Source organism: Nicotiana tabacum, chromosome 13, assembly GCF_000715075.1.
Source record: "Nicotiana tabacum cultivar K326 chromosome 13, ASM71507v2, whole genome shotgun sequence".
Taxonomy (NCBI): Eukaryota; Viridiplantae; Streptophyta; class Magnoliopsida; order Solanales; family Solanaceae; genus Nicotiana; species Nicotiana tabacum.
Window position 1 is genome coordinate 17,449,761 of NC_134092.1, and position 24,151 is coordinate 17,473,911.

Genomic DNA, 24,151 nt, shown 5'->3' on the forward strand with positions numbered 1-24,151 from the left:
GACACTTGAAAATTTCTCTTCACATGCTAGTAATGCGTGGACAAGGTGTACAGGTTCCAGTTCCAAATAACTTAGTCCAAAATTTTGTTCGAAAAGGAACTTTGGCCTCACTGTAGTGTCAATCAAGGTGTAATCTTGAATGTTGAAAAGTATCATACTATAACAGTATGATCAGGTTGATGTGCTGGCCAAAGTAAATCAAATGCCCACCGCTCTCTGCAAGAAAGATTATACAGGTTAAAGTAACTGGAAAACATATATAAAAGGAACTAAATTTACCTAAGAAGCCAACAAATTTGTATAGATTTGCCTGGAGATAATTAAGGACCTAACTAAGATGACCTTATTTCACGTACGAACTCATAATTAGTACACCTCAAGCTTGTCTTCTCCCGTCATTTCTGCAACATATTCCTTTATCTTTAGGGCTGAATCTTTTAGTTGATGCTTGCCCCACAGCGAGATAGACTTTAATGAAGCAATATCCCCGAAACTATCCGGAATCTCCATAAGCTGACGACAGCTTTGTATACATAATTCCTCGAGCACAGAAAAGGATTCCTCTCCATTAACCTTCCATTCAGAAAAAGACATCTTATACAATGTTAGCGATTTGAGATTCTCGAAGATGACTTGTTCCAAATTCCATGGTTCCTCAAATATCTTGAATCCAAGGCTTCGAAGATTGGGAAACCTTTTGAGAATATCCTCTGTGTCTTCAGAATGGGAAAACTGGAGATGATATAATATCCTCAAATTCTCTAACTTTGAGTCCTCTTCTAGCACGGTTTGTTCATTGATGTACGGATCAAAGACAGAACATCTATCCGTTCTCACATGTCGTAGCTTTGCAAGACTCCAATTACTAGGTGATAGTACAATGTTTGATCTCCCGGTATACGCCACCAGAGTTTCAAGATTCAAGAGGTTTGAAAATGATGGAGGGAGAGCTTTTGCCTCCGTCCAAATGTCTTAAGTACCTCAAATGAACAAGCATACCTATTTCATTCAGCAAAGAATCTGTCAAACTTATTCCGCGCAGATCCAACCTTTTAAGAAGCCTCAAGTGTCTTAGGTGACAGCTGTAGGAAAGATGATTGGGCTTACAGTAATCTACATCACCAACCTTGTATACCTTCAAAGAGACGAGGTGTTTAACATAAGGATTTTTCTTTTCTGGATAGAACAACACAAAATTTTCATCAGAATGGAGATGTTGATCGTAATGAATAGTCATTCCACGTGGCATCACATCTGGAGGAGGAGGAAGAGGAGGAGGAGGAGCACTTGAACTTATGAAGTCAAACAATTTCTCCATTCTAGATTTTATGAAACAAAAATCATGCACAAGATCATGAATTTGGCAACTCGGGTTCCTGCCACCTCTCTTATTTGAAACTATTACCAAGCTACTGGATATTAACTCATCCACAAAAACCTCCAGTACTTCTTCCACACTCTTCATCTCAGTCTCTTCCACGAGTCCGTTGGCACTCTATAAACTTTTCAATTCAGAGATTTCAATATCTTGGTCCTTTGGATAGCTTGCAAAGTAAAGCAAGCATCGCTTTAGGTGATCAGATAAATGGTCATAACTTAATTGAATAACCTTCATCACTTCCTCTTCATTCTTAAAGGATTTCAAATTATGTAGAACCTCAAGCCACAAAGCCTGTTCGTTTTCTTTCGTAGCAATGACTCCACCGATCAGATCAAGTACCAAAGGAAGCCCTTCACACTTTCGGGCTATTTCTTCTCCAACATACCTTAGTTCATCAGGGCAACTTTCTTCTCCGAATACCTTTTTCTCTAATAACTCCCAACTTTCTTCTGGTCTTAGTAATCGAAGGTTAAGAGGATCAGTGTGGCGTTTTCCGTGCAATGCCACTTCCTTTTTTCGACTTGTTAAAATAATTCTACTTCTTTTCTGAAGATCCTGAAAAGGAAATGTTAGCTCATCCCATGCTGCAGTATCCCACAAGTCATCCAAGACGATCAGGTACCTCCTTCCATATAGCTTTTTCCGGAGCTCATCATCAACATCAAAATCCTCTAAATTTCGCATCTGAACCAGTGACTTGATTATGAATTTTATGCAACACCTTTTTCCTGTCATACTCTTGGTCGATTGTGCACCACGCACGAATATCGAAATGTCTAGTAACTGATTTATCATTGTATACTTTGTATGCTAAAGTAGTTTTACCTGCACCCGGCATACCAATGATTGAAATGACATCAAGCTCCGCTGGTCCGCTAGTGAGCTGCCTAATTATCAGGTTTGTCTCCTCCTCAAAACCGACAATAATTTTCCCAGTTAGCTTTTTTGATGACTTGCTTTCAACTAGCTTGTTGGGAGAGTTTACAATAATAAGACCCCTTTTCTTGGAGATCTTTTGCGGTACCTCTTCTTTCAAATGCTTGATCTTTTTTACGGTGGCAAGAAGTAAGAAGATAAGGTTCAAGAGACCATGATCTCTGATAAGAATTGAATTAATGGCATGTTCGGCCTCATATGCTACATCTAAAACACAAGTCCAGAGATCTCTATCCAATTCTTGCTCAACATTTCCGAAGAATGATCTTATGAATTCTAGGTCTTCTTTTATCAACCCAATTTCTTTTTTTATCAAAGCAACTGAATAAGCATTAGATAATTGAGCAAATCATTTAAGTTTCTAAGTAGAAGAGTCATGAAGAGTGGTCCATCACTCATGGGGAAGCAGAATTGAGACGAGAGTATAGGGGCTTTCAAGAAAACACGTCTAAGATCTTCCTTCAGGAGTTCAATATTTTTCAGCAAGTCTAGACTTGCACAACTTGTTTCATTCATATTCTCTTCATTCCTTGAGTTTTCCTCTAAGTTGCGAACAAGAATGCCTACCTCCCTAGTAAGTGCTACGACGTGTGCTAAGAGGACAAACAATTTGTCATAATGAATAACGTCTTTGGACACATCAGTAAGAATAATCAATAGGAATTCTATCATGACATGAATGTTTCGAGCTGAAGTGCTTGCAGTGATAACAGTTATCATATGCGCTTGTAGATGCATCACATATTCTCTAAGAATGTCCGGAGAGGGTTCTAAGAGCTGCTTTATGAAGCGTCCAACTTGTGCTGACTTTGAATCTTTCAAATTTGTAGAACATATGTGCATAACCTCCAATTCAACAGGAATAATCTTCAAAAGTAGATGAGCTAGCATGGAATTGACTTGGGGGACATCAATTTGATCAGCCAAAAGGACAAAACAAAAGTGTCCTACTCTCTCAGCCATAAGTTGAAACTGAGGTAAGACATATTCAATTGTCTCACGCTCAGTGCAACCATTTACTTTCAGCCGATGGAAATCTCTTAGATTGCCACATACATTCTGAAGAAGCTCATATTGAGTTATTGATTGGAAAATCAACTCAGCACGATACTTGCGTAGATAATGGAGATTCACGAGGAGGGAGTCCAAAAGTTCAACTAACTGATCGTCAGTCATAGTGACACTTGATTCAAAATGATGATCTGAGCTAATAGAACTTTTGATCGTTTCCAGGAATCGAGGAACGACATGATCCTTTAATTTAACTAACAAATCATCTCCACTCTTATGAAAAAGTGACTGAACCAGATCATGAACCTCATATGATATGCAAGACATTTCAGCATCAAAACCATCCAAAATGAAATAGCAAAGCTGTAAACATGATGACATAAATGTCAGTTCCAATGTAAGCTTTTCAATTTCATCCATGTCAAGAGCAATATGAACTCGTCCATTCGTTAACATATCTATGAAATCCAGAAGATAAACAATGTCCTTGCGAAGTACAGCATATGGCACCTGCCAAAAGACCAAATATAGTATCAAATTTTCAATGCCACATATTCTCATATAACACTTAACCAAATAAGTCTTTTTAGTTGAGTTGTTAGGATATGGTTTCTTGAAATAAATCTGCTTGAATTTTACATTTTTTATCTCATAGTTGGAATTAGCTATTGCGCTTTATAAAGTCTCGGCACTTTGTTGATACAATGAAATTTATTGGAATAAAATAGAAGAATTCGGTTCATTTTAGTTTATTGGGAACTTTCAGCTTATTTTTTCCGTGCTAACCATATTCTTTATGTATGTGACTATTGGGTAGGTATATTTGATTTGCGTATGTCCGAGGTTAGGATTAAGTTTTTTTTTTTTTTTTTTTTTTTTTGTGAAATGTCTTTTCCTTCATTTCGATCATTGATTGGTAGTTTTTTGGAATTAGCTGACAGCTTCAAAGTTCTATTAATAGCTAAACCATTATGTATGCAAATAAAGCCTACTTTCTTAAATGGGAGTATGAAGTTTTATGTAATATTGACTTATTATCTTGTAAAAGTTTATGCTTTTGTAGTTTTTACTTATACATCATCATATATTAGAAATATTAACAAAAAATTACAAAATTTTAGGTTCGAATTCATATTGAAAAATACTTCTTATAAAAAAAACATTTGAAAAAGATGAAAGGCTAGCCTGCAGCCCGCTTAAGGCTTGAGGCTCTTTTGAAAGTGGGGCTGGGCCGGCCCGTCCTGGCTCATCAAATTATTCCATGGCCCGTGAGTCGGGGGTTGGGCTGGGCTGGGTTAACACATTTTGACCTTTAACCATGATTAATTTTACTGAACAGGCAACTAACATGTGTAGAAGGCCTCTTCAAAAATAGCCTACTTGATATGCTAATGTTTATAGCTTATGTCGCAAGCATGTCAAAGAGTGATAGTTATTTACTCAAAATAAGTGTGAAACAAGCACAGCAGTTGGAAAGTATTTCCAATTTATCTTTCTGAACCTTCATACGATCGAGTTCTACTGATCTAGTTAAGTAGTTAATTACACTGTGCACTGAAGAAGGTTTTATTTTATATGATAGATTACTTTACAGGGTATGCACAAAAGAAGGATGGGCGATTTAGTAAAGAATTTGTTAAGCCATTTTTGGGAGGAAGAGATAAAAAGAGGAAACTGACAAACATATAAAACGTCTTGCAAAAAAACGAGGATCCATAGGTTTTATGTTTATTATTTTTAACCATAAAAAAGTGACATAGCTTCGCCAAGCTTGCTCATATTGCTGGTCACAAGTTCGATTAAGTATGAGGGTTGTGGTAAGCAGACAACTAGAGTAAAGTATAAATCTATAATGAATTCTCGGCGTATAGAATATATCGAGCTTAAATAAGCGGCATGATTAGTGTGGATTCGTATAACTGATCTCAACTTACTTCCAATTGAGGATAGTTGTAGTAGTATAAGCATATGACATGATTAGCGTCAAATTTATGATTATATATCCGCACAAACATTAGTGCTAATGTGGATGGGTAAGACCATACCAATTTCTAACACGTTCATTAATAATTGAGAACAAGAATATGGCTTGAGATCTTTGGAAATAATTGGGACAACTTTGGGATGAATATGATCATGCTTTAATCATCCAAGCCAATATGAGTTTTAATACGTATAAAAATTGTATGAGTTGGGACATACGAGTTTTTGACCAAATACATCCTTATTCTTTCCCCCAAACTTACACTACATCCTTGTAATATCTCATTTAACTGGAAACATCCTTTATGTATCTCAAACTTGATAAAAAAAACATCCTTCTGTTAAGTTTTCCATCCACCACTAACGAAATTTATATATCTCCTGTTTTTCTTCCCTTTTTTTCTTGTTCGCCCACAAATACTTCTCCTAACAGAACGACATAGAAAGAAATGAGAAAGTTCGTTCTATCTAATTAAACAACAAATGGAAAAGAAAGAGAAAAATAGATCGAGAGTAAGAGAGCTTTTATATATATGATAGTTATTCCTCGTAAGCGAAAACGTATGTACAGGTGAGTTCTTGTTTTCCTTTTCTTTTTGTTTGTTCTGATAAAATGCTACATGCTGAAAAGGGCTGTATATTTTTCTTTTTTGCTGTTTAACAGTGATGTGGATGTGGTATGCCAGAGTTTGTATAGGTGCCTCCTTTTGTTGATTCTCCACGCTTTGTTTTTTCGGGGTGGACAATTAGAAGCAACATGAAGCTAACCCATTTGATTCTGTTAGCATAAGAGGTACAGTTCATGTGCAAACTCGGTAAAACCGGGGTAACACGTACCCCGATTTCCCGGTGGGTCAAACGAAGCGAATATATAAATGAGCTTGTGGGCATTTGACTTTGAATTTCCTCTTTCAACAGTTTTTGATTTCGAAACATCGGCCAACAAGGCCAGTTGGAGTCAACTTAATGCCCTTGCCGAGATTGGGTGCCTTTTCTTTTGCATATTGGCTTGTATCAAGTGAGAACCCTGTAAATCAGTCATGCCTTCCCTTTTTTGTCTTAGTTTCAGAACAGAGTTAAACCAAAAAATAACATGATTTGCAGTTTAATTTCTATAACCCATGGAGAATATATAGATAACAACAGATTATTCAACTATACAGTTCCATGGAATTGACCAAGTTAATTCCTATTGTGCACGCCCACACGCCCATCACCTATCATGTGCGTCACCTCAAAACTAATCACATGACACATAATACGAGGTTTCATACCCTTAGAATCAAATTTAGAACTGTTACTTACCTTAATCCGTGCAAATCCCTACTCCAACACGCCCCTGCCTCACGAATCGGCCTCTAAATGCCCTAAATCTAGCCACAAACAGTTCGATACAATCAACACGATCTAAAGGAATCAATTCCACAAGAAAATACTAAGTTATTAATCAAAAGTCAAAAGTTGACTCAAAAGACGGCCCCCGATCCCACGTCTCGAAATCCGATAAAAGTTATAAAACCCGAAAGCCCATTCAACCACGAGTCCAACCATACCAATTTTACAAAAATCCGACACCAAATCATCACTCAAATCCCCAAATTAAACTCTCCAAATCCCTAGCCTCAAACTCCCAAATTATACCTCAAAACCTCACAATCTAGATGGGAAAATCAATTGGGAAACATAATTATTGAATGAATTAAACCACAAATAACTTACCTTAAGAATCCCTTCAAAATCCTTCTCAAAAATCGCCTAATCTCGGAAACCCTCAAATTTAAACACTGTCCGGTGCTTTCGCACCTGCGTCCAAATATCCGCACCTGTGGAATCACTTTTGCGGAAAATCCTCCGCTTATACGGAAACCACTTAAGTCCATAGAGTCCGCACATACGCTCCAGGTTCCGCACCAGCGAAAACGCTTCTGCGGCCCATGATCCGCTTCTGCAAAGGCAGCCTACGCCCCTCTTCTCTGCATCTGTGGAGCCTTGCTCGTAGCTGCAGGCTCGCAGCTATGGATTACTCCCCGCACCTGCTGATCGGTACCAAACCTACACCACTATTGAGTAGCGAGGATGGTAGATGCAGTTTTACCCAACAAGGTCGGGATCCATTTTCACATGGAGTTAATTGATTGAGAATTACGTATTTATCTAAATCTAGATGTGTGTGTTGTTCCTAATTGCACTTCCAAACATGATGGTGTTGATTCTACTTCTATTTCTATTTCTATTGTATGCTAATATTAAAGCTACGTACAATATTTTTGATGATATCTTTCAAGTGTTTAAAAGGACTAGGGTAGTGACTTCCGCCTAGGTGGATATCTAACGGTATCAAGAATCTAGGGCGAGTTTGATTTGATTACGGTCGTAATATAGCTATCACACCCAAGTACTCACTCTATACCTCTCGGTAGTTTGAGTGATTTTGGCCAATTTGGCTTTCTCAAGTCCAAATGGGTATTCATGCAATACAAGTGATATTAGCTCAAGTCGGGTATTACTATCTCTAGGTTTAACCCTTTTATTGGGGATATCAATTTCTTGAGTTCACCCCAATTCCTTGTTAGCCTAGTTTTCCTAGACTAGGTCCCTCTTTCTCAAGAAGAGCCTAAGTCACAAAGGCGTGAATCAGTGTTTGCACCCACTAATTCTACCATTCTAGCAGGAACTAGGTTAAATATCACTAACCCATAAACAATCAAACCCTAAAATTCAAGACCCATTAAATACCCACACTAGGGTTGGATCACAACCCTTGCTATGGGTCTAGCTACTCATAATAATAGCAAAAATCAAAGATAAAGAGAAGATATAATCCATAATACTAAATTAAAAGATGAAAATCTAATGTTATAAGGTAAATCTTGTACAAAATTACCCAAAAGGGAAAACCTAGCCGTCTCACATACTCAGCAAAAACATAACATTCCTAAAATTGACAGAAAGATCTATTTATACTAAGCTGAAATTTCCGGACAAAAATACCCATGCGGAAGTTTCGCGGCCACGTAATTCTGACCGTGGCCACACACTTGCTTTCGCGGTCCAAGTTTCTTCGTATCTAGACGTGGGTTGAACCTTGTTTCGCGGACCGCGTAATTTCCACCGCATCCGCGTGAGAGACTTCTATGGCAGCGTAACTTTGATGCGGACCGCCCTTCTCATTTTTACTTGAATTATGCACTCTCTGAACCATAGCAACTGCGGTTCGCGGAATTCCCATCGCGACCGTGCTGGTACTTTCGCGGCCGCATCTTCTTATCTCGGTCCGCCTTCATGTTTGTGCCCAAAAAACTATATCTCTGATTCTTCATATCACGGACCTCTAAATAATGGCCGCTTCCGCGTTGATACTTTCGCGGTCGCACTTGTTTGTCGCGGTCCGCGTTCCAGACCTCTTGACCCGGTCATGTTTTTTGTTCAAGTTTTGACTCCTTTATGAGTTGATTATGGCTCATTTTGAACAATCCCTGCAAGCAAGTATATTAAGTTAGTTTTCGAGAATACCTTCACGCATTTTTGGCCCAAAACACAAGTAAAAGAGAGCAATTAATAGGCTAAAATCCCTACTTATCACCTGCGTCCTACCTAGGCCAGGCCAGCTATACACTTGCACAACATTAACCACACCTGCGGCATCCCACCTGCGGCCAAGACCCTCGCAGGTGCGATCACACTAGAAGGCTCCCAGTTCAGCAATGCACTGAGTCTCATTTCGATCCGATAACCATCCGAAATCAACCCGAGGCCCTCAGGACCTCAACCAAACATACCAATAAGTCCTAAAACACAATACGAACTTAGTCAAGCCTTCAAATCACATCAAAACAATATCAAATCACAAATCGCACCCCAATTCAAACCTAATGAAAACTAAGGAAATTCCAACTTCTACAAGCGATGCTGAAACCTATCAAATCACGTTCAATTGCCCTCAAAGTTTTCACACAAGTCACAAATGACACCACGGGCCTATTCCAACTCCCGGAACCCCAATCCGGACTCGGTATCCACAAAGTCCATTCTCGATCAAACTTCTAAATTTTCAAATTTTGCCATTTCAAGCCTAATTCCACAACGGACCTCCAAATAGATTTGGCAACATGCATAAAATTATGTGAAAGAATATTTTCAAGATTTGTAAGATGTGAATTAGGCTTACACTAATACTTGAAAGTATTTTTGAGATCGTGAATATAATATATGTAAAGATATTACATATGTTTGTTTGATAAGAAAATATATCAAACTGTTGAAATGTTTAGGGGTTATAATTGTTTAGTTGGAAAGCCATTTGAAAAGAAAATAAAAATACTTGTGATTTTCTGCCCCTGGTTTGGAAAAAATTAAAATGCTCGTGATTTTCTACTCCCGTGTTGGAGACTAAAATCTTCGTGATTTTCTACTCCTGCTTCGAGATTAAAATTTGCGTGATTTTCTAATCGTTCATTGAGAGTCTTTGTGACTTTCTACTCATTAGTGGGGATTAAAGTCTAAGTGACTTTCTACTCGATTGAGGTTGCAAGTTGAGATTTGCCGCTCGAGTTTTTCGTGGTCCGAAGGGTCCAGTTGAGAGCTATCCGATCAATGAGTGGTTGTAATTTAAATCCACAATCATCAATACAAAGGTTCACTTCTCTTTCTATTTTTTTTTCTCATTAATGTTTTGGGTCACTCTGTTTTAATTTAGCTTTGAGTATGATATGATCGAGTTCGCATCTGAGTGTGCTAAGATTAATTTGTTCTCATGTTGAGTATTTGTTAAAATTAATTTATTGTCCTTTTTAGTAGTTCATATGGTTAATTTTATTGATGAATATGTATTAATTCGTTACTTTTCTTGTTTATTCAATGAAGTAATGACTTTTCATTTTAGCATGCTTTAGTTTCATTTTGATCTCCTATCTTAGTGACTAAATTGATCCTGCCTGTATCTATCTTTTCCTGCCATAAATTTAGTCTAATTTCAAATATTGGTTAACAGTAAAATTATAAGAGATTAGGTTGGGCCATGATTGGTGTAAGACTTTAATTGAACTTCCCTAGCATATTTATGGGCTAATTGTTACACATGACCAAAAACAAATAAACATTCACAAGCTAGTCAACTTTTTCCATAATTAATTTACTTCATTTCCTCCATAATAATATACATACCTCATGACCTTACAATAATGTCAAAATTAGTAATTGAATAATATTCGAACACTGTAGCTTGATTTAGGCGCGATTAATAATAAATCATCGTGATTATGGGTACAGTTCTTGTGGCATAGTCATGATACGTAAACCCCAATTCAAGTGTGTGTTTCATGCGACTTGACCATAACTTCAAATAATAATAAAAATAAACATGTTGTAAATCGCGGGTGCGTTTCACGTGGCGCGGTTTGCAATGTGTACCAAAACAACAAGTGTGCGACATCGCGACTTGTTCAAATAAATTCCATAAATATTAAAAAGCGGTAAAAGACAATAATGCACAATAGGTTTAAAACATGTAATAAATCAGATAATTACGCCAAGTATTAATTGTTAAGTGACCGTGCTAAAACCACGGAACTCGGGAGTGCCTCACACCTTCTCCCAGGTTAACAGAATTCCTTACTCAGTCTTCTGTGTTTGCGGACCAAAAAATAAGAGTCAAATTTCCTCGATTTGGGATTCTAAAATAAACCGGTGACTTGGGACACCATAAATTATTTCAAGTGGCGACTCTGAATAAATAAATAATCTCATTTCGAATAATGTCACTTAAATTGGAAAAACTCCCTATCCCCTCGGGAAAAAGGAGGTGTGACAGCTCTGGCGACTCTGCTAGGGAATAAGAACCCAAAATCTCTGGTTCAGGGTTCAGAATTCGAGCTTAGAATAGCTGTTATACTTGGCTTTTATTTATTATCTGATTTTTACGTGTTTGAACCTAATGTGCTAAATACCATTTTTTACCGCTTTGATATTGCTTGAACTGTATATAAACTGTTACGAAACCCTCTTCTCTCTGAGTCTTCTAAATCTTTTGGGAAGCGTCCGCTTCGCGTGGCTTCTTTTCTGTTAGAGTCATACCCTAATTTTAGAACGAGGTTCGGACAAGTTGCAAAGCCGATGAAGCTTCTGTATTCCCGGTACGCTGCCCCACTCGGCTCGAGTTGTCTGCTCGGGTAAGCCAGGTCTAGAAGAACACACCTAGGATCTAAACCTAGAATAACATAGCCTCATGCCGAATCCCTAGTAGGAACGTTTATTTGCATCACGTGCATTCGACTTTGGGGACTCAACATAGGGGTTGGGTCCGTCTAGGACAGGTGTACCCAATATATTAGACCATCTTGATGCATTTTACGTGCTATTTGTGCATATGTTTGTTCTTGCATGTTGACCGACTTCTAGAATAGGGAAAGGGAACCAAGAAAAAGCAAAGAGTGAGGTAAAAAATACTGAAACTCTGAAAAAAAAAAAGTCATTTTCAAAATAAGACGTGTTTTCCTATTGCTCCAAAACCTACCGAACTACGCGAGTCTGATTCTCACCGGATGTGAGATACGTAGGCAAACCTCATCGGTTCCGGCACTATTTTTTAAAAATCCAAAAATAAATTCCTCTAATTCATTCTTTAGGAGTCTTTTCTTAGAAAAATCCAACCAAATAAAAATAAAAATGAAACAAACTTTAAACCCAAAAATATTTTCTTTGTAGAAGTTTTTCATTTGAAAAAAGAAAACATATCAAATCAAAATCCAAAAAATATTTTCTACCTTTTGTTTTATAAATCTTTCTCCCAAAATTCAAAAAAAAAAATTAAAATCTAAAAAATATTTTCTTTCTTTTGAAATTTACAAAAACAAAATTCAAAATATTTTCTTTCTTATTTAGAAGTCTTTCTTTCACCAATTCCAAAAAGAAAAAAAAATCAAAATCGAAAAAAAAATAATAATTGAAAATATTTTCGTTGCTATGAGATTTTGTCGGATTATTAGTATATGAGTAAAAAGAAAAGAGTTAGTTTATATATTTTATTTTTTATCTTTCCGAACTACGCGAGATCTGATTCATGCGGCGTCATGATACGTAGGCAATCCCCACCGGATTCGATCATACCCATAAACAAATTGAGTGAAAAAATAAACCGAAAAAAATTGAATGAAAAAGAAAGAAAAGTGTGACAAAAAAATAACAAAAAAAAGAGAAAGAAAAAGAAATCAAGATATGAAAAAAAAATCAAAAAAAAAGAAAAGAAAAAAAGAGAGTCTCCCGAGATGGAATCAGTTCACCCATGTTGGTGAATCATTCTCGAGCTTATTCTAAAAGCTAGTCAGGCTAGGTCTACTACAGCCATTAGCCCCGAACAGGCCAAACCCTAAGTTCCCCTTGCACCGAGCTGATGCTAGATGTAAATACCATTCTAGAGCAGTGGGACATGATACTGAAGATTGTTGGACTCTCAAAAGAGCAGTGGAAGAAAAGGACCCTAATATGATGAACAATCATCTGCCTACTCACACCAATGTGCCATTAGTCGGAATAATTTGTGAAGATTAAGAATTTGATCCGGCACGGAAGGCCATTGCATCTATTGCCGAGACAGAAGAAAAGCTAAAAAACGGTCGCCAAGCCTGAAAGTTCCCCATCAGACGAGAGTCTCGGTAGCCAGTCTTGCTATCCTTTCTGCATCCGGATTATCTCAGGGTGTGATCCGGATGTTTTACTTTATTGTCTTTCTTTTCGATGTAAACCCTTCTAAAATTAAAAAAAAAAAAAAGAATAAAAAATCAAATGAAATTAATATTTCATTGTCTAGGAATGTCTATTTTTTTAATTTTGTCACTTTTCTTATTCTCTTTTTAGTTTTGATTCATGCAGATTTTAATAACATGACATGCTTGCGAACTTCATGACTAGATCCTAAAACTCTGTCAGACTTCGAAATAATGAATCAAGAAGCAGAATGCAATGAAAATGAGGTTAAGGTAATAAAACAAAAAAATTGGAACAGTATGAGAATAAGCATATGCCAAGCCCGATTGAAACCTGTAGAAGTTGAAATTCCCTCTCTACGGGTCATTGTCGAAGCCGAGATTGAGGATAAAGATTGGGTCACGAACCGAATGGAAAAATTTACACTAATTGATAAAAAATGATATGCACAATTTGCCATAGGCAGTTGTACCAACAAAGAATAGCCTGTGTCTATAACAAGAAAATGCGGCCCATGAAGTTTGAAATAGAACAACTCATTGTGAGACGTATCCTCCCACCTCATGAAGAAGCTAAAGGAAAATTGGCTCCTAATTAGAAAGGTCCATATATTGTAACGAGAGTACTGCAAAAGAGAGTGTTGTACCTGGGAAGTAACAAAGGAAATGTCCCTGAAACAACTGTCAACGCGGATTTAGTCAAAAGGTACTATGTTTGACCCTCTATGTGGCATTAATGTTCTCTGATTGGGATGACGAAGGATTTCATTCTCGCTATCCAAACATCATTAATCCTTTTGCTAACCATTTTGAGCCGGTTACCTTTCTTTGATTGCCCTCTTTGGAACCTGAAGATGTTATCAAAAAAAAAAAGAAACAAGAAAGAAAAAAGAGAAGAAAAACTAAACAAAGATGAAAAAAGGAAAAAAAAAGAGGAAAAAAAAGAGAAAGAAGAAGAAAAAGAAAACAAAACAAAACAAAAATCCAAACAAGTTCATGTTCCTTGAACTACGTTTGACTTGATTCCGAAAGGATACGTAGGCAGCCTCTCTCTGGGTTTCAGTCACACCAAAACAAAAATTCGAATTCCCTCAAAAGTGAAACTGGGGCAGATGTTATAATGGTTTGGCGATGGTTTTGTCTAAAAGGTTCCAAAGTTGTAATTCAATCCAAATCTTTTTTACCCAAATCCTTTTCAAGTCCTTCCGATCAATCAGCAAAGAGATTCAAAATGGGAGGATACAGTTACTCGGATCTGATACAACAAAATGAGAGAAATAAAATGAGAGAGTCTTATTGGTGAAAACCTCACGGGCACCATAAGGCGATGGTAAGCAGAGAAATTCGAAAATGAGAGTCTTGTTAGTGAAAACTCACAAAGAGCACTATAAGGCGATGGTGAGAAGAGAAATGAGAGAGGCCAGCTGGTGAAAACCCGCAAAGGGTGCCACTGATCGAAAAGAGGATCCTCACAGTCACTGGCATCGACACATTCCTGGGCAGAGTTTCTCAGTCTCAAAGCAAGAGTTGTGATGAATTTCTGAGAGTTGGACGGTTTACACAGATCAAGCATCTAGTCCAAGAGGCATGTCATGTTCATTGAAGTCTGTATACACTCCAGATTAGTCCTTCTTTCTTTTTCCCGAAAGGGATACCTCTTGTCTAAATTCATTTGTCCATTCCATTGTTTGCTTTTCTTTGAATTTTATACTCAGTCACAGTTTTACTTGCATATTATATCTCAGTCTCTATTGTTCTTTATTTATACATTATATCATCGTTGTTTAGGCTGACTATCATGATTATTGAGAGCATGGGAGACTAGAAAGATTGATGATAGGGTGAGGCCGAGGGCCTAATTGTGAGGATATTTATGGGAGAGGACTGTGTGCTACTGCATGTTTTATTGATTTATGTCATGATTAGCTTGTTACAGTGCTTAGGCTAAAGGAGACCCTCCGGAGTCTGTACACCCCCAGTGAGTGTAGGTAGCTACTGAGTGCGAGTGTCGAGCGCGAGTGCCGAGTGACTGTGAGAAATGAGTGACAGTGAGGTTGGAGTAGATGAGAGGACTGAGTGACTGATACTCTGAGAATATGCACTTGATTTCATCATTGTGTACTTCAGCTGGCATATATCATTGTCATGTAGTTTATGAGAGATACTATATCTTGTTTCAATTGAACTTGACATGAATTAACTGTTTTGGTTTCAAATGCCGCACTTGAAAGCATGTCTATTTTCCTGTATTGTATTATTTGTAATTGAACTGCCTTTGTGAAGCTCGTCACTGCTTTCACTCCAATAGATAGTCTTGTTACTTACTGAGTTGGTTGTACTCACACTATACCCTGCACTTCATATGCAGATCCAGGTATTTCCGGACACGGTGGGTGTTGATTATTTGAGAAGCTTGATCAATCATAGATTTCGAGGTAGCTGCCAGGCGTTCGCAGACCTTGACTCTTCCTACCTATCTTTCAACTTTATTATTTAGTTTCAGTTTTTCATAGACGGTATTTTCAGACTCGTGTTGCATTGACGCTCATTTACTCAGTAACACCCAAGTGTTTGGGAATTTCCGCATTGAGTATTAACTTTCTATCCAGTTTCTGAAAGCTTTATTTGTTTAAACCTGTGTTATTTCATTTTTTATTTAAAAGTGATGGAAATGTTTTTGAGGTATCGGGTTGCCTAGTACCACATTAGGCGCCATCACGACAGGATAAGTTTTGGGTCGTGACAAGTTGGTATCAGAGCCTAGGTTACATAGGTCTCACGAGTCATTAGCAGGTTTAGTAGAGTCTTGCGGATCGGTACGGAGACGTCTGTACTTATCTTGAAGAGGTTGTCAAGCCCTTAGGAAACTTCACATTCTTGTATTCTTGTCGTGCGGATTTGTTGATTCCGGAAACTAAACTTCTGTTGTTCTTTTCTCTCACAGATAGTGAGGACACGTACTATCGTACAGGACGGACAACCACCAGTACCACCAGCTAGGGCCATGAGAGGCCGAGGTCATAGTAGGGGCCGCGGTAGGGGAAGAGGTAAAGCTCGTACAACAGTTAGAGCAGCACTTGCAGATCCACGAGTTGCTCCAGCTCAGGAGCATGTTCCAGATGTGGTTGAGCCAGTGAGGCCAGCTCAGGCACCAGTTGTGCCCATTGTGATTTCAGGCCTTCAGGAGGCTTTGGCTCAGATTTTGACTGTGTGCACTAGCCTTGCTCAGGCAGTTTCTGTTCAGACCGCGCCAACCACTTCTTAGGCTGAGGGAGGTACTCAGACTCCCGCCGCCCGTACTCTCGAGCAGGTGATGCATGGACTTCAGACATCAGGGGTTCTACCAGCCCAGCCGGTTGCAGCTGCTCAGGTCCAGGTGGGTCCCGTTATGAGTGAGGATGAGCAGAAGAGACTTGAGATGTTTGGGAAACTTCAACCTCTATCATTCAGTGGGGCTGAGTCTGAGGATGACCGGGACTTCTTGGACAGGTGTCAGTGGATTCTTCATACCGTGGGTATTCTGGAGATCAGTGGGTTCTCGTTCATTACTTTTCAGTTTACTGGGGCTGCCTTCAAATGGTAGGAGGCTTATAAGAAGAGCAGACAAGTCGATGCTACACCACTTTCATGGCATGAGTTCTCTGTGACCTTCTTGGAGAAGTTTGTTTCACCGACCCGTAGGGAGGAGCTGCACAGGCAGTTCGAGCAGCTACGCCAGGATGACATGTCAGTGACTCAGTATGAGATGAGATTTTTAGAGTTGGCTCGTCACGCAGTTTGGTTGGTTCCAACTGAGAGGGAGAGGATTAGGAGGTTCATTTATGGCCTCACCTATCACTTACGTTTTACTATGACTCGGGAGAGTCTATTTGGTGCTCGGTTCGATGAGGTGGTTGACATTGCTCGGCGACTAGATATGGTCTGTAGTCAGGAGCGAGAGAAGAAGGAGACCAAAAGGCCTTGTAGATCGGGTGTTTTCAGCGGTGTTCCTTCTGGGGTCAGTTCTACCACAGCAGGGGTCATCTTTACAGACACGCTCAGATAGCCCGTCCAATCCATCATGGTGCATCATCCAGCCATAGTTCATAGAGTGCTCGTCAGGGTCAGTCATCTCTCAGTGCCCTTCCAGCTCAGAGTTCGTCCCATGCTCTATCGGTTCAGGGTTCATCTATGCCAGGTCCATCTAGCAGTTATCCTGGTACTCGGGGGCCCCTTCAGTCCCCACCACCACCACCACTGGGGAGTTGCTTCAAATGCGGGGAGTTTGGGCATATATGGCGATAGTGTCCTCGTGGCCCGAGAGGTTCAGTACAACAAAGGAGTCAGGCTGCAACTTCTGCATCAGTTACTTCACCACCCGCCCAGGCAGCTCGGGGTGGGGGCTAGGCAGCTAGAGGTCACCCTAGAGGGGGAGGTCGATCAGGTGGCGGTCACCCGATTCTATGTTATTCCTGTCATGCTAGATATTGTTTCTTCATATGCAGTGATCACAGGTATTGTCTCAGTATACCATAGGGATGCTTCTGTATTATTTGATCCTGGTTCCACTTATTTGTATGTATCATCATATTTTGATCATTATCTGGATATTCCCCATGAGTCCATGGTCTCATATGTTTATGTATCTACGCTAGTAGGCGATGCTATTGTTGTGGATCGTGTATATCGGTCATGTGTAGTGACTATTGGGGGATTAGAGACTAGAGTCGATCTCTTATTGATTAGTATGGTTGATTTCGATGTGATCTTGGGTATGGATTGGTTATCTCCATATCATGCTATGCTGGATTGTCACGCTAAGACCATGACGTTGGCGATGCCATGTTTGCCAATGATCGAGTGTAGAGGTTCTCTAGATTATGTTCCCAGCAGGGTGATTTCATATTTGAAGGCTCAACGAATGGTTGGGAAAGGTTTTTAATCTTATTTGTCCTTTGTGAGGGATGTTGGTGCTGATACCCCCACTATTGATTCTGTTCCGGTAGTGCGAGACATTTCGAATGTGTTTCCTGTAGACCTATCAGGCATGCTGCCCGACAAGGATACTGACTTTGGTATTGACTTGGTTCCGGGCACTCAGCCCATTTCTATTCCACCGTATCATATGGCACCGTCTGAGTTAAAGGAATTGAAAGAGCAACTTCAGGAACTTCTTGATAAGGGGTTTATTAGGCCTAGTGTGTCGCCTTGGGGTGCACGTGCACCGGTTCTGTTTGTGAAGAAGAAGGATGGTATTATGCGGATGTGCATCGACTATAGGCAGTTGAACAAAGTTACAATCAAGAACAAGTATCCTTTGTCGCTTATTGATGATCTATTTAACCAGATTCAGGGAGCGAGGGTGTTCTCTACGATTGATTTAAGGTCTGGGTATCACCAGTTGAAGATTCGGGACTCGGATATTCTAAAGACAATATTCAGGACTCGTTATGGTCATTATGAGTTCTTTGTGATGTCTTTTGGGATGACTAATGCCCCAACAACATTCATGCATCTAATGAACAGTGTATTTCAGCCTTATCTCGACTCGTTTATTATAGTATTCATTGATGATATCCTAGTGTACTCTCGTAGCTAGTATGAGCATGCCCAATATATAGGGATTGTGTTACAGCGATTGTGGGAGGAGAAGATTTATACCAAGTTCTCCAAGTGTGAGTTTGGTCTTAGTTCGGTGGAGTTTTTGGGGCACGTGGTGTCTAATAAGGGGATTCAGGTGGATCCAAAGAAGATAGAGGTGGTTCAGAATTGGCCTAGGCCGTCCTCAACTACTGAGATGGTGAGCTTTCTCGGCTTGGCCGATTATTATCGTCGTTTTGTGAAGGGTTTCTCATCTATTGCATCGCCTTTGACTAAATTGACCCAGAAGGGTACTAATTTCAGGTGGTCAGATGAGTGTGAAGGGAGCTTTCAGAAGCTCAAGACTGCCTTGACCACAGCTCAAGTTCTAGTTTTGCCTTTAGTTTCAGGCAATTATACAGTATATTGTGATGCTTCTCGGATCGGTATTGGGTGTGTCTTGATGTAGGAGGGTAGAGTGATTGCTTATGCTTCGCGTCATTTGAAGCCTCAGGAGAAGAACTACCATGTTCATGATTTGGAGGTGGTCATGCATTGAATATTTGGAGGCATTATCTCTATGGTGTGTCGTGTGAGGTATTTACGGATCATCGGAGTCTCCAGCACTTGTTCAAACAAAAGGATCTAAATTTGAGGCAGCGACGATGGTTGGAGCTGCTAAAGGACTATGATATTACCATTCTGTATCATCCCGGGAAGACCAATATGGTGGCCGATGCCTTGAGTAGGAAGGCGGTGAGTATAGTTAGCCTTGCAATCATTCCTGTTGGTGAGAGGCCTCTTGCATTTGATGTTCAGACCTTGGCCAACCAGTTCATGAGATTAGATGTTTCGGAGCCCAGTCGGGTTCTAGCTTGTATAGTTTCTCGGTTTTCCTTATTTGATTGCATCAGAGAGCGCCAGTATGATGATCCTCATTTTCTTGTCCTTAAAGACTTTCAGCACGATGATGCCCAAGATGTTACTATTGGGGATGATGGGGTGTTGAGGATGCAGGGCTGGATTTGTGTCCCCAATGTACATGGGTTACATGAGTTGTTTCTTGAGGAGGCCCACAATTCGTGGTATTCCATTCATCTGGGTTCCGTGAAGATGTACCATGATTTGAGGTAGCACTATTGGTGGAGGAGAATGAAGAAGGATGTAGTGGGATTCGTAGCACGGTGTCTTAACTGTCAGCAGGTGAAGTATGAGCATCACAGACCGGGTGGATTTCTTTAGAGGCTTGAGATTCTGGAGTGGAAATGGGAGTGTATCACCATGGATTTTGTAGTTGGGCTCCCAAGGACTTCGAGGAAGTTTAATGCTATTTGGGTGATTGTGGATCGGCTGACCAAGTCCGCACACTTCATTCCAGTTGGGACTAATTCTTTGGAGCGGTTGGTTGAGATTTACATTCGCGAGATTATTCGCCTTTACGGTGTGTCGGTGTCCATCATTTCAGATCGGGGCACGCTGTTTATATCGTAATTTTGGAGGGCAGTGCAATGTGAGTTGGGGACCCAGATGGAGTTGAGTACAACATTTCACCCTCATACGGATGGACAGTCAGAGCGCACTATTCAGATATTGGAGGATATGCTACGCGCTCGTGTCATTAATTTCGGGGATTCTTGGGATCCGTTTCTGCCCCTCGCGTAGTTTGCCTACAACAACAGCTACTAGTCGAGCATTCAAATGGCTCCATATGAGGCTTTGTATGGGAGATGGTGTCGATCTACAGTGGGTTGGTTTGATCCCGGCGAGGCTAGGCTATTGGGTACTGACTTGGTTCGGTATGCTTTGGATAAGGTTACATTGATTCAGGAATAGCTTCGCACGACGCAGCCTAGACAGAAGAGTTACACCGATAGGAAGGTTCGTGGTTTTGCTTTTTTGGTTGAGGATAAGGTATTGCTCAAGATGTCACCCATGAAGGGTGTTATGAGGTGCGGGAAAAAAAGGCAAGTTGAGCCCTCGGTATATTGGGTCGTTTGAGGTACTTCAGAGGATTGGAGAGGTGGCTTACAATCTTGCCTTGCCACCTCATTTATCGAGTGTGCATCCAGTATTTCATGTTATTATGCTCCGAAAGTATGTCGGCGATCCGTTTCATGTTTTGGATTTCAGCACGGTTCAGTTAGATGGTGATTTAACTTATGATGTGGAGCCGGTAGCCATTTTGGATCGGCATGTTCTAAAGTTGAGGCCAAAGGACATAGCTTCAGTGAAGGTGTAGTAGAGAGGTCAGCCAGTTGAGGAGGCTACTTGGGAGACCAAGCGGGAGATGCAGATTAGATATCCATGCCTATTTGAGACACCAAGTACATTTCTAGACCCGTTCGAGGACGAACGTTTGTTTAAGAGGGGGAGGATGTAACGACCCGACCGGTCATTTCGAGAGTTTTAGCCATATTCCCCCATTTACTTCTCATTTTTATACTTTACAGTTGTTATGTGACTTGCCAAGGTAGTTGGTTCGAGACCGGAGAGGTTTCAAAATGAATTGAGACACTTGGTCTTAAGGGAGAAAACTTAAGTTGAAAAGGTTGACCGGATGTGGACTTATATGTAGACGAATCTGGAATAGAGTTTTGATAGTTCCATTAGCTCCGTTAGGTTATTTGGACTTAGGAGCGTGTCCGGATTGTAATTTGGAGGTCCGTAGTGGAATTAGGCTTGAAATGGCGAAAGTTGGAATTTTGAAAGTTTGACCGAGAGTGAATTTTGTGGATACCTGGATTGGATTGGGGCTCGGGGAGTTGGAGTAGGCCCGTGGTGTCATTTGTGACTTGTATACAAAATTTGAGGGCAATCGGACATGATTTGATAGGTTTCGGCATCGTTTGTAGAAGTTGGAATTGCCTTAGTTTTCATTACGCTTGAATTGGGGTGTGATTCGTGTTTTGATGTTGTTTGATGTGATTTAAGGGATCGGATAAGTTCGTATCATGTTTTAGGACTTGTTGGTGTGTTTGGTTGAGGTCTTGGGGGCCTCGGGTTGATTTCGGATGGTTATCGAATCGAAATTAGACTTAGTACATTGCAGAACTGGGAGCCTTCTGGTGTGATCGCACCTGTGAGGGTCTAGGCCGCAGGTGCAGCTGATGTTGCGCATGTGCAAAGATGGCTGTCCTTGGGTAGGATTCATGTGCGAGGACTAATCCGCAGCTGCGAGCAAGGTTCCGCAGATGCAGAGAAGAGGGGCGTAGGCTGCCTTTGCAGAAGCGGATCATGGGCCGCAGAAGCGCTTCCGCAGGTGCGAAACTTGGAGCACAGGTGCGGACCCTGTAGACTTAAGTGACTTCCGCATAAGCGGAGGATTTTTCGCAAAAAAGATTCTGCAGGTGCGGATATTTGGCCGCATGTGCGAAAGCACTAGGCAGTGTTTAATTCGAGGGTTTCCGAGATTTTCTTCATTTTTAGACATTTGAAGTTCGGGCTTAGGCGATTTTTGAGAGGGATTTCAAAGGGATTCTTGACGTAAGTCACTTGTGGTTTAATTCATTCAATAATTATATTTTCCCGTTGATTTTTTCACCTAGATTGTGAGGTTTTGAGGTGTAATTTGGGAGTTTGAGGCTAGGGATTTGGAGAGTTTAATTTGGAGATTTGAATGACGATTTGGTGTCAGGTTTTAAAAAATTGGTATGGTTGGACTCGTGGTTGAATGTGCTTTCGGATTTTATGACTTTTATCGGATTTCGAGACGTGGGCTTGGGGGCCGACTTTTGAGTCAACTTTTGACTTTTGATTAATAACTTAGTATTTTCTTGTGGAGTTGATTCTTTTAGATCGTGTTGATTGTATCGAACTACTTTTGTCTAGATTCGAGGCATTTGGAGGCCGAATCGCGAGGCAAGGGCGTGTTGGAGTAGAGATTTGCACGAATTAAAGTAAGTAACAGTTCTAAATTTGGTTCTGAGGGTATAAAACCCCGTATTATGTGTCATGTGATTGGTTTTGAGGTGACGCACATGCTAGGTGACGGGCGTGTGGGCGTGCACCGTAGGAATTGTGACTTGGTCAATTCCATGGAACTATATAGTTGAATAATCTGTTGTTATTCGTATATTCTCTATGGGTTATAGAAATTGAACTGCAAATCATGTTAGAAATCATATTTAGGCTATGTGTTGGTACTGTAGGGGCCCACAGAGGTAGTGTTACATGTTGAATTACCTGCTAAATTGTTGTTTTGTACTCAGTTGCAGTATTACTTGCATATTATATCTCAGTCTCAATTGTTCTTTATTGATACATTATGTCATCGTTGTTAGGGCTGATTATCGTGATTATTGAGAGCCCGAGAGACTAGAAAGATTGATGACTGAGTGAGGCCGAAGGCTTTATTGTGAAGATATTTATGGGAGCGGGCTGCGCGCCGCAGAATATTTTATTGATTTATGCCATAATTTGCTTGTTATAACGCTTGGGCTGAAGGAGCTCCTCCGGAGTCTGTACACCCCCAGTGAGTGCAGGTACTTACTGAGTGCGAGTGCGAGTGCGAGTGCCGAGCGCAAGTGCCGAGTGACTGTGAGGAATGAGTGACGTTGAGGTTGGAGTGGATGGGAGGACTGAGTGACTGATACTTTGAGAATGTGCACTTGATTTCATCACTGTGTACTTCAGCTGGCATTTATCACTGTCATGTAGTTTCTGAGAAATACTAGATCCTGTTTCAATTGAACTTGACATGAATTAACTGTTTTGGTTTCAAATGTCGAACTTGAAAGCATGTCTATTTTCCTGTATTGTATTCTTTGTAATTGAATTGCCTCTGTAAAGTTCGTCACTACTTTCAGTCCATATAGATAGTCTTGTTACTTACTGAGTTGGTTGTACTCACGCTACACCCTGCACTTCGTATGCAGATCCAGGTATTTCCGGACACAGTGGGTGTTGATTATCTCAGAAGCTTGATCATTCGAAAATTTCGAGGTAGCTGCCCGGCGTTTGCTGACCTTGACTCTCCCTCCCTATCTTTCAGCTTTATGTATTTACTTTCAGTTTTTCATAGACAGTATTTTCAGACTAGTGTTGCATAGACGCTCATGTACTCAGTGACACCCTAGTTTTTGGGAACTTCCGCATTGAGTTTTGACTTTCTATCCAGTTTATGAGAGCTTTAACTGTTTAATCCTATGTTATTGCATTTTTCATTTAAAAGTGCTGGAAATGTTTTGAGGTGTCGGCTTGCCTAGTACCACGTTAGACGTCATCACGACAGACTAAGTTTTGGGTCGTGACAAAGCAGCTACCTAAGGAAGCTAAGGGTCCTTTTCAAATGGATAAAAGCCAAACTCCGAGTATTAGAACCAAATATGTCAAGGCGAACTTTTTTGTTATCTAGTATTCTTGCATTGTATGGGCAGGTGCACTTGTATTTTTGTCGCCACCGATGCCTGTTTTTGGAGGGTAATCTTTACCCTTGTATTGCATGAAAGATGACCCTCATTTTTCTATTAATGCAACACCCATAGAGAACCTGGGAAAATTTAAAAAAAAAAAAGAAAAGAAAAAGGATAGATAAATAAAGTGAGTAGGAAAAAGAAAGTAGAACCTGGACTTGTCTGTTGCA

At 40.1% G+C, this 24,151-nt stretch overlaps 2 protein-coding genes across 2 annotated transcripts in view; both read right to left on the reverse strand.

Moving 5' to 3' along the window:
* Window positions 1-366: 366 nt before the first annotated feature.
* On the reverse strand, window positions 367-1,465 carry LOC142168001 (putative late blight resistance protein homolog R1B-23). Its single transcript, XM_075228644.1, has 2 exons — window positions 1,108-1,465; window positions 367-971 (listed from the first exon to the last, which is right to left on the reverse strand). The coding sequence occupies exons 1-2, from the start codon at window positions 1,463-1,465 to the stop codon at window positions 367-369; spliced, it is 963 nt and encodes a 320-aa protein (XP_075084745.1).
* Window positions 1,466-1,495: 30 nt separating this feature from the next.
* The window catches only part of LOC107767445 (uncharacterized), a 32,666-nt gene continuing 10,010 nt past the window's right edge, over window positions 1,496-24,151 (reverse strand). Inside the window, exons 2-4 of the mRNA XM_075228645.1 lie at window positions 2,713-3,838; window positions 2,184-2,638; window positions 1,496-2,065 (exon numbers count right to left, since the gene is read on the reverse strand). Coding sequence (XP_075084746.1) covers window positions 1,496-2,065; window positions 2,184-2,638; window positions 2,713-3,838 — 2,151 coding nt within the window. The remainder of the gene's footprint in view (window positions 2,066-2,183; window positions 2,639-2,712; window positions 3,839-24,151) is intronic.

Coding starts and splice junctions, on each gene's coding strand:
- LOC142168001 (XM_075228644.1), bottom strand. CDS start 1,465: ATGAAGAGTGTGGAAGAAGTACTGGAGGTTTTTGTGGATGAGTTAATA. Junction 972..1,107: donor GGTTGGTGATGTAGATTACT/GTAAGCCCAATC, acceptor GAGGTACTTAAG/ACATTTGGACGGAGGCAAAA.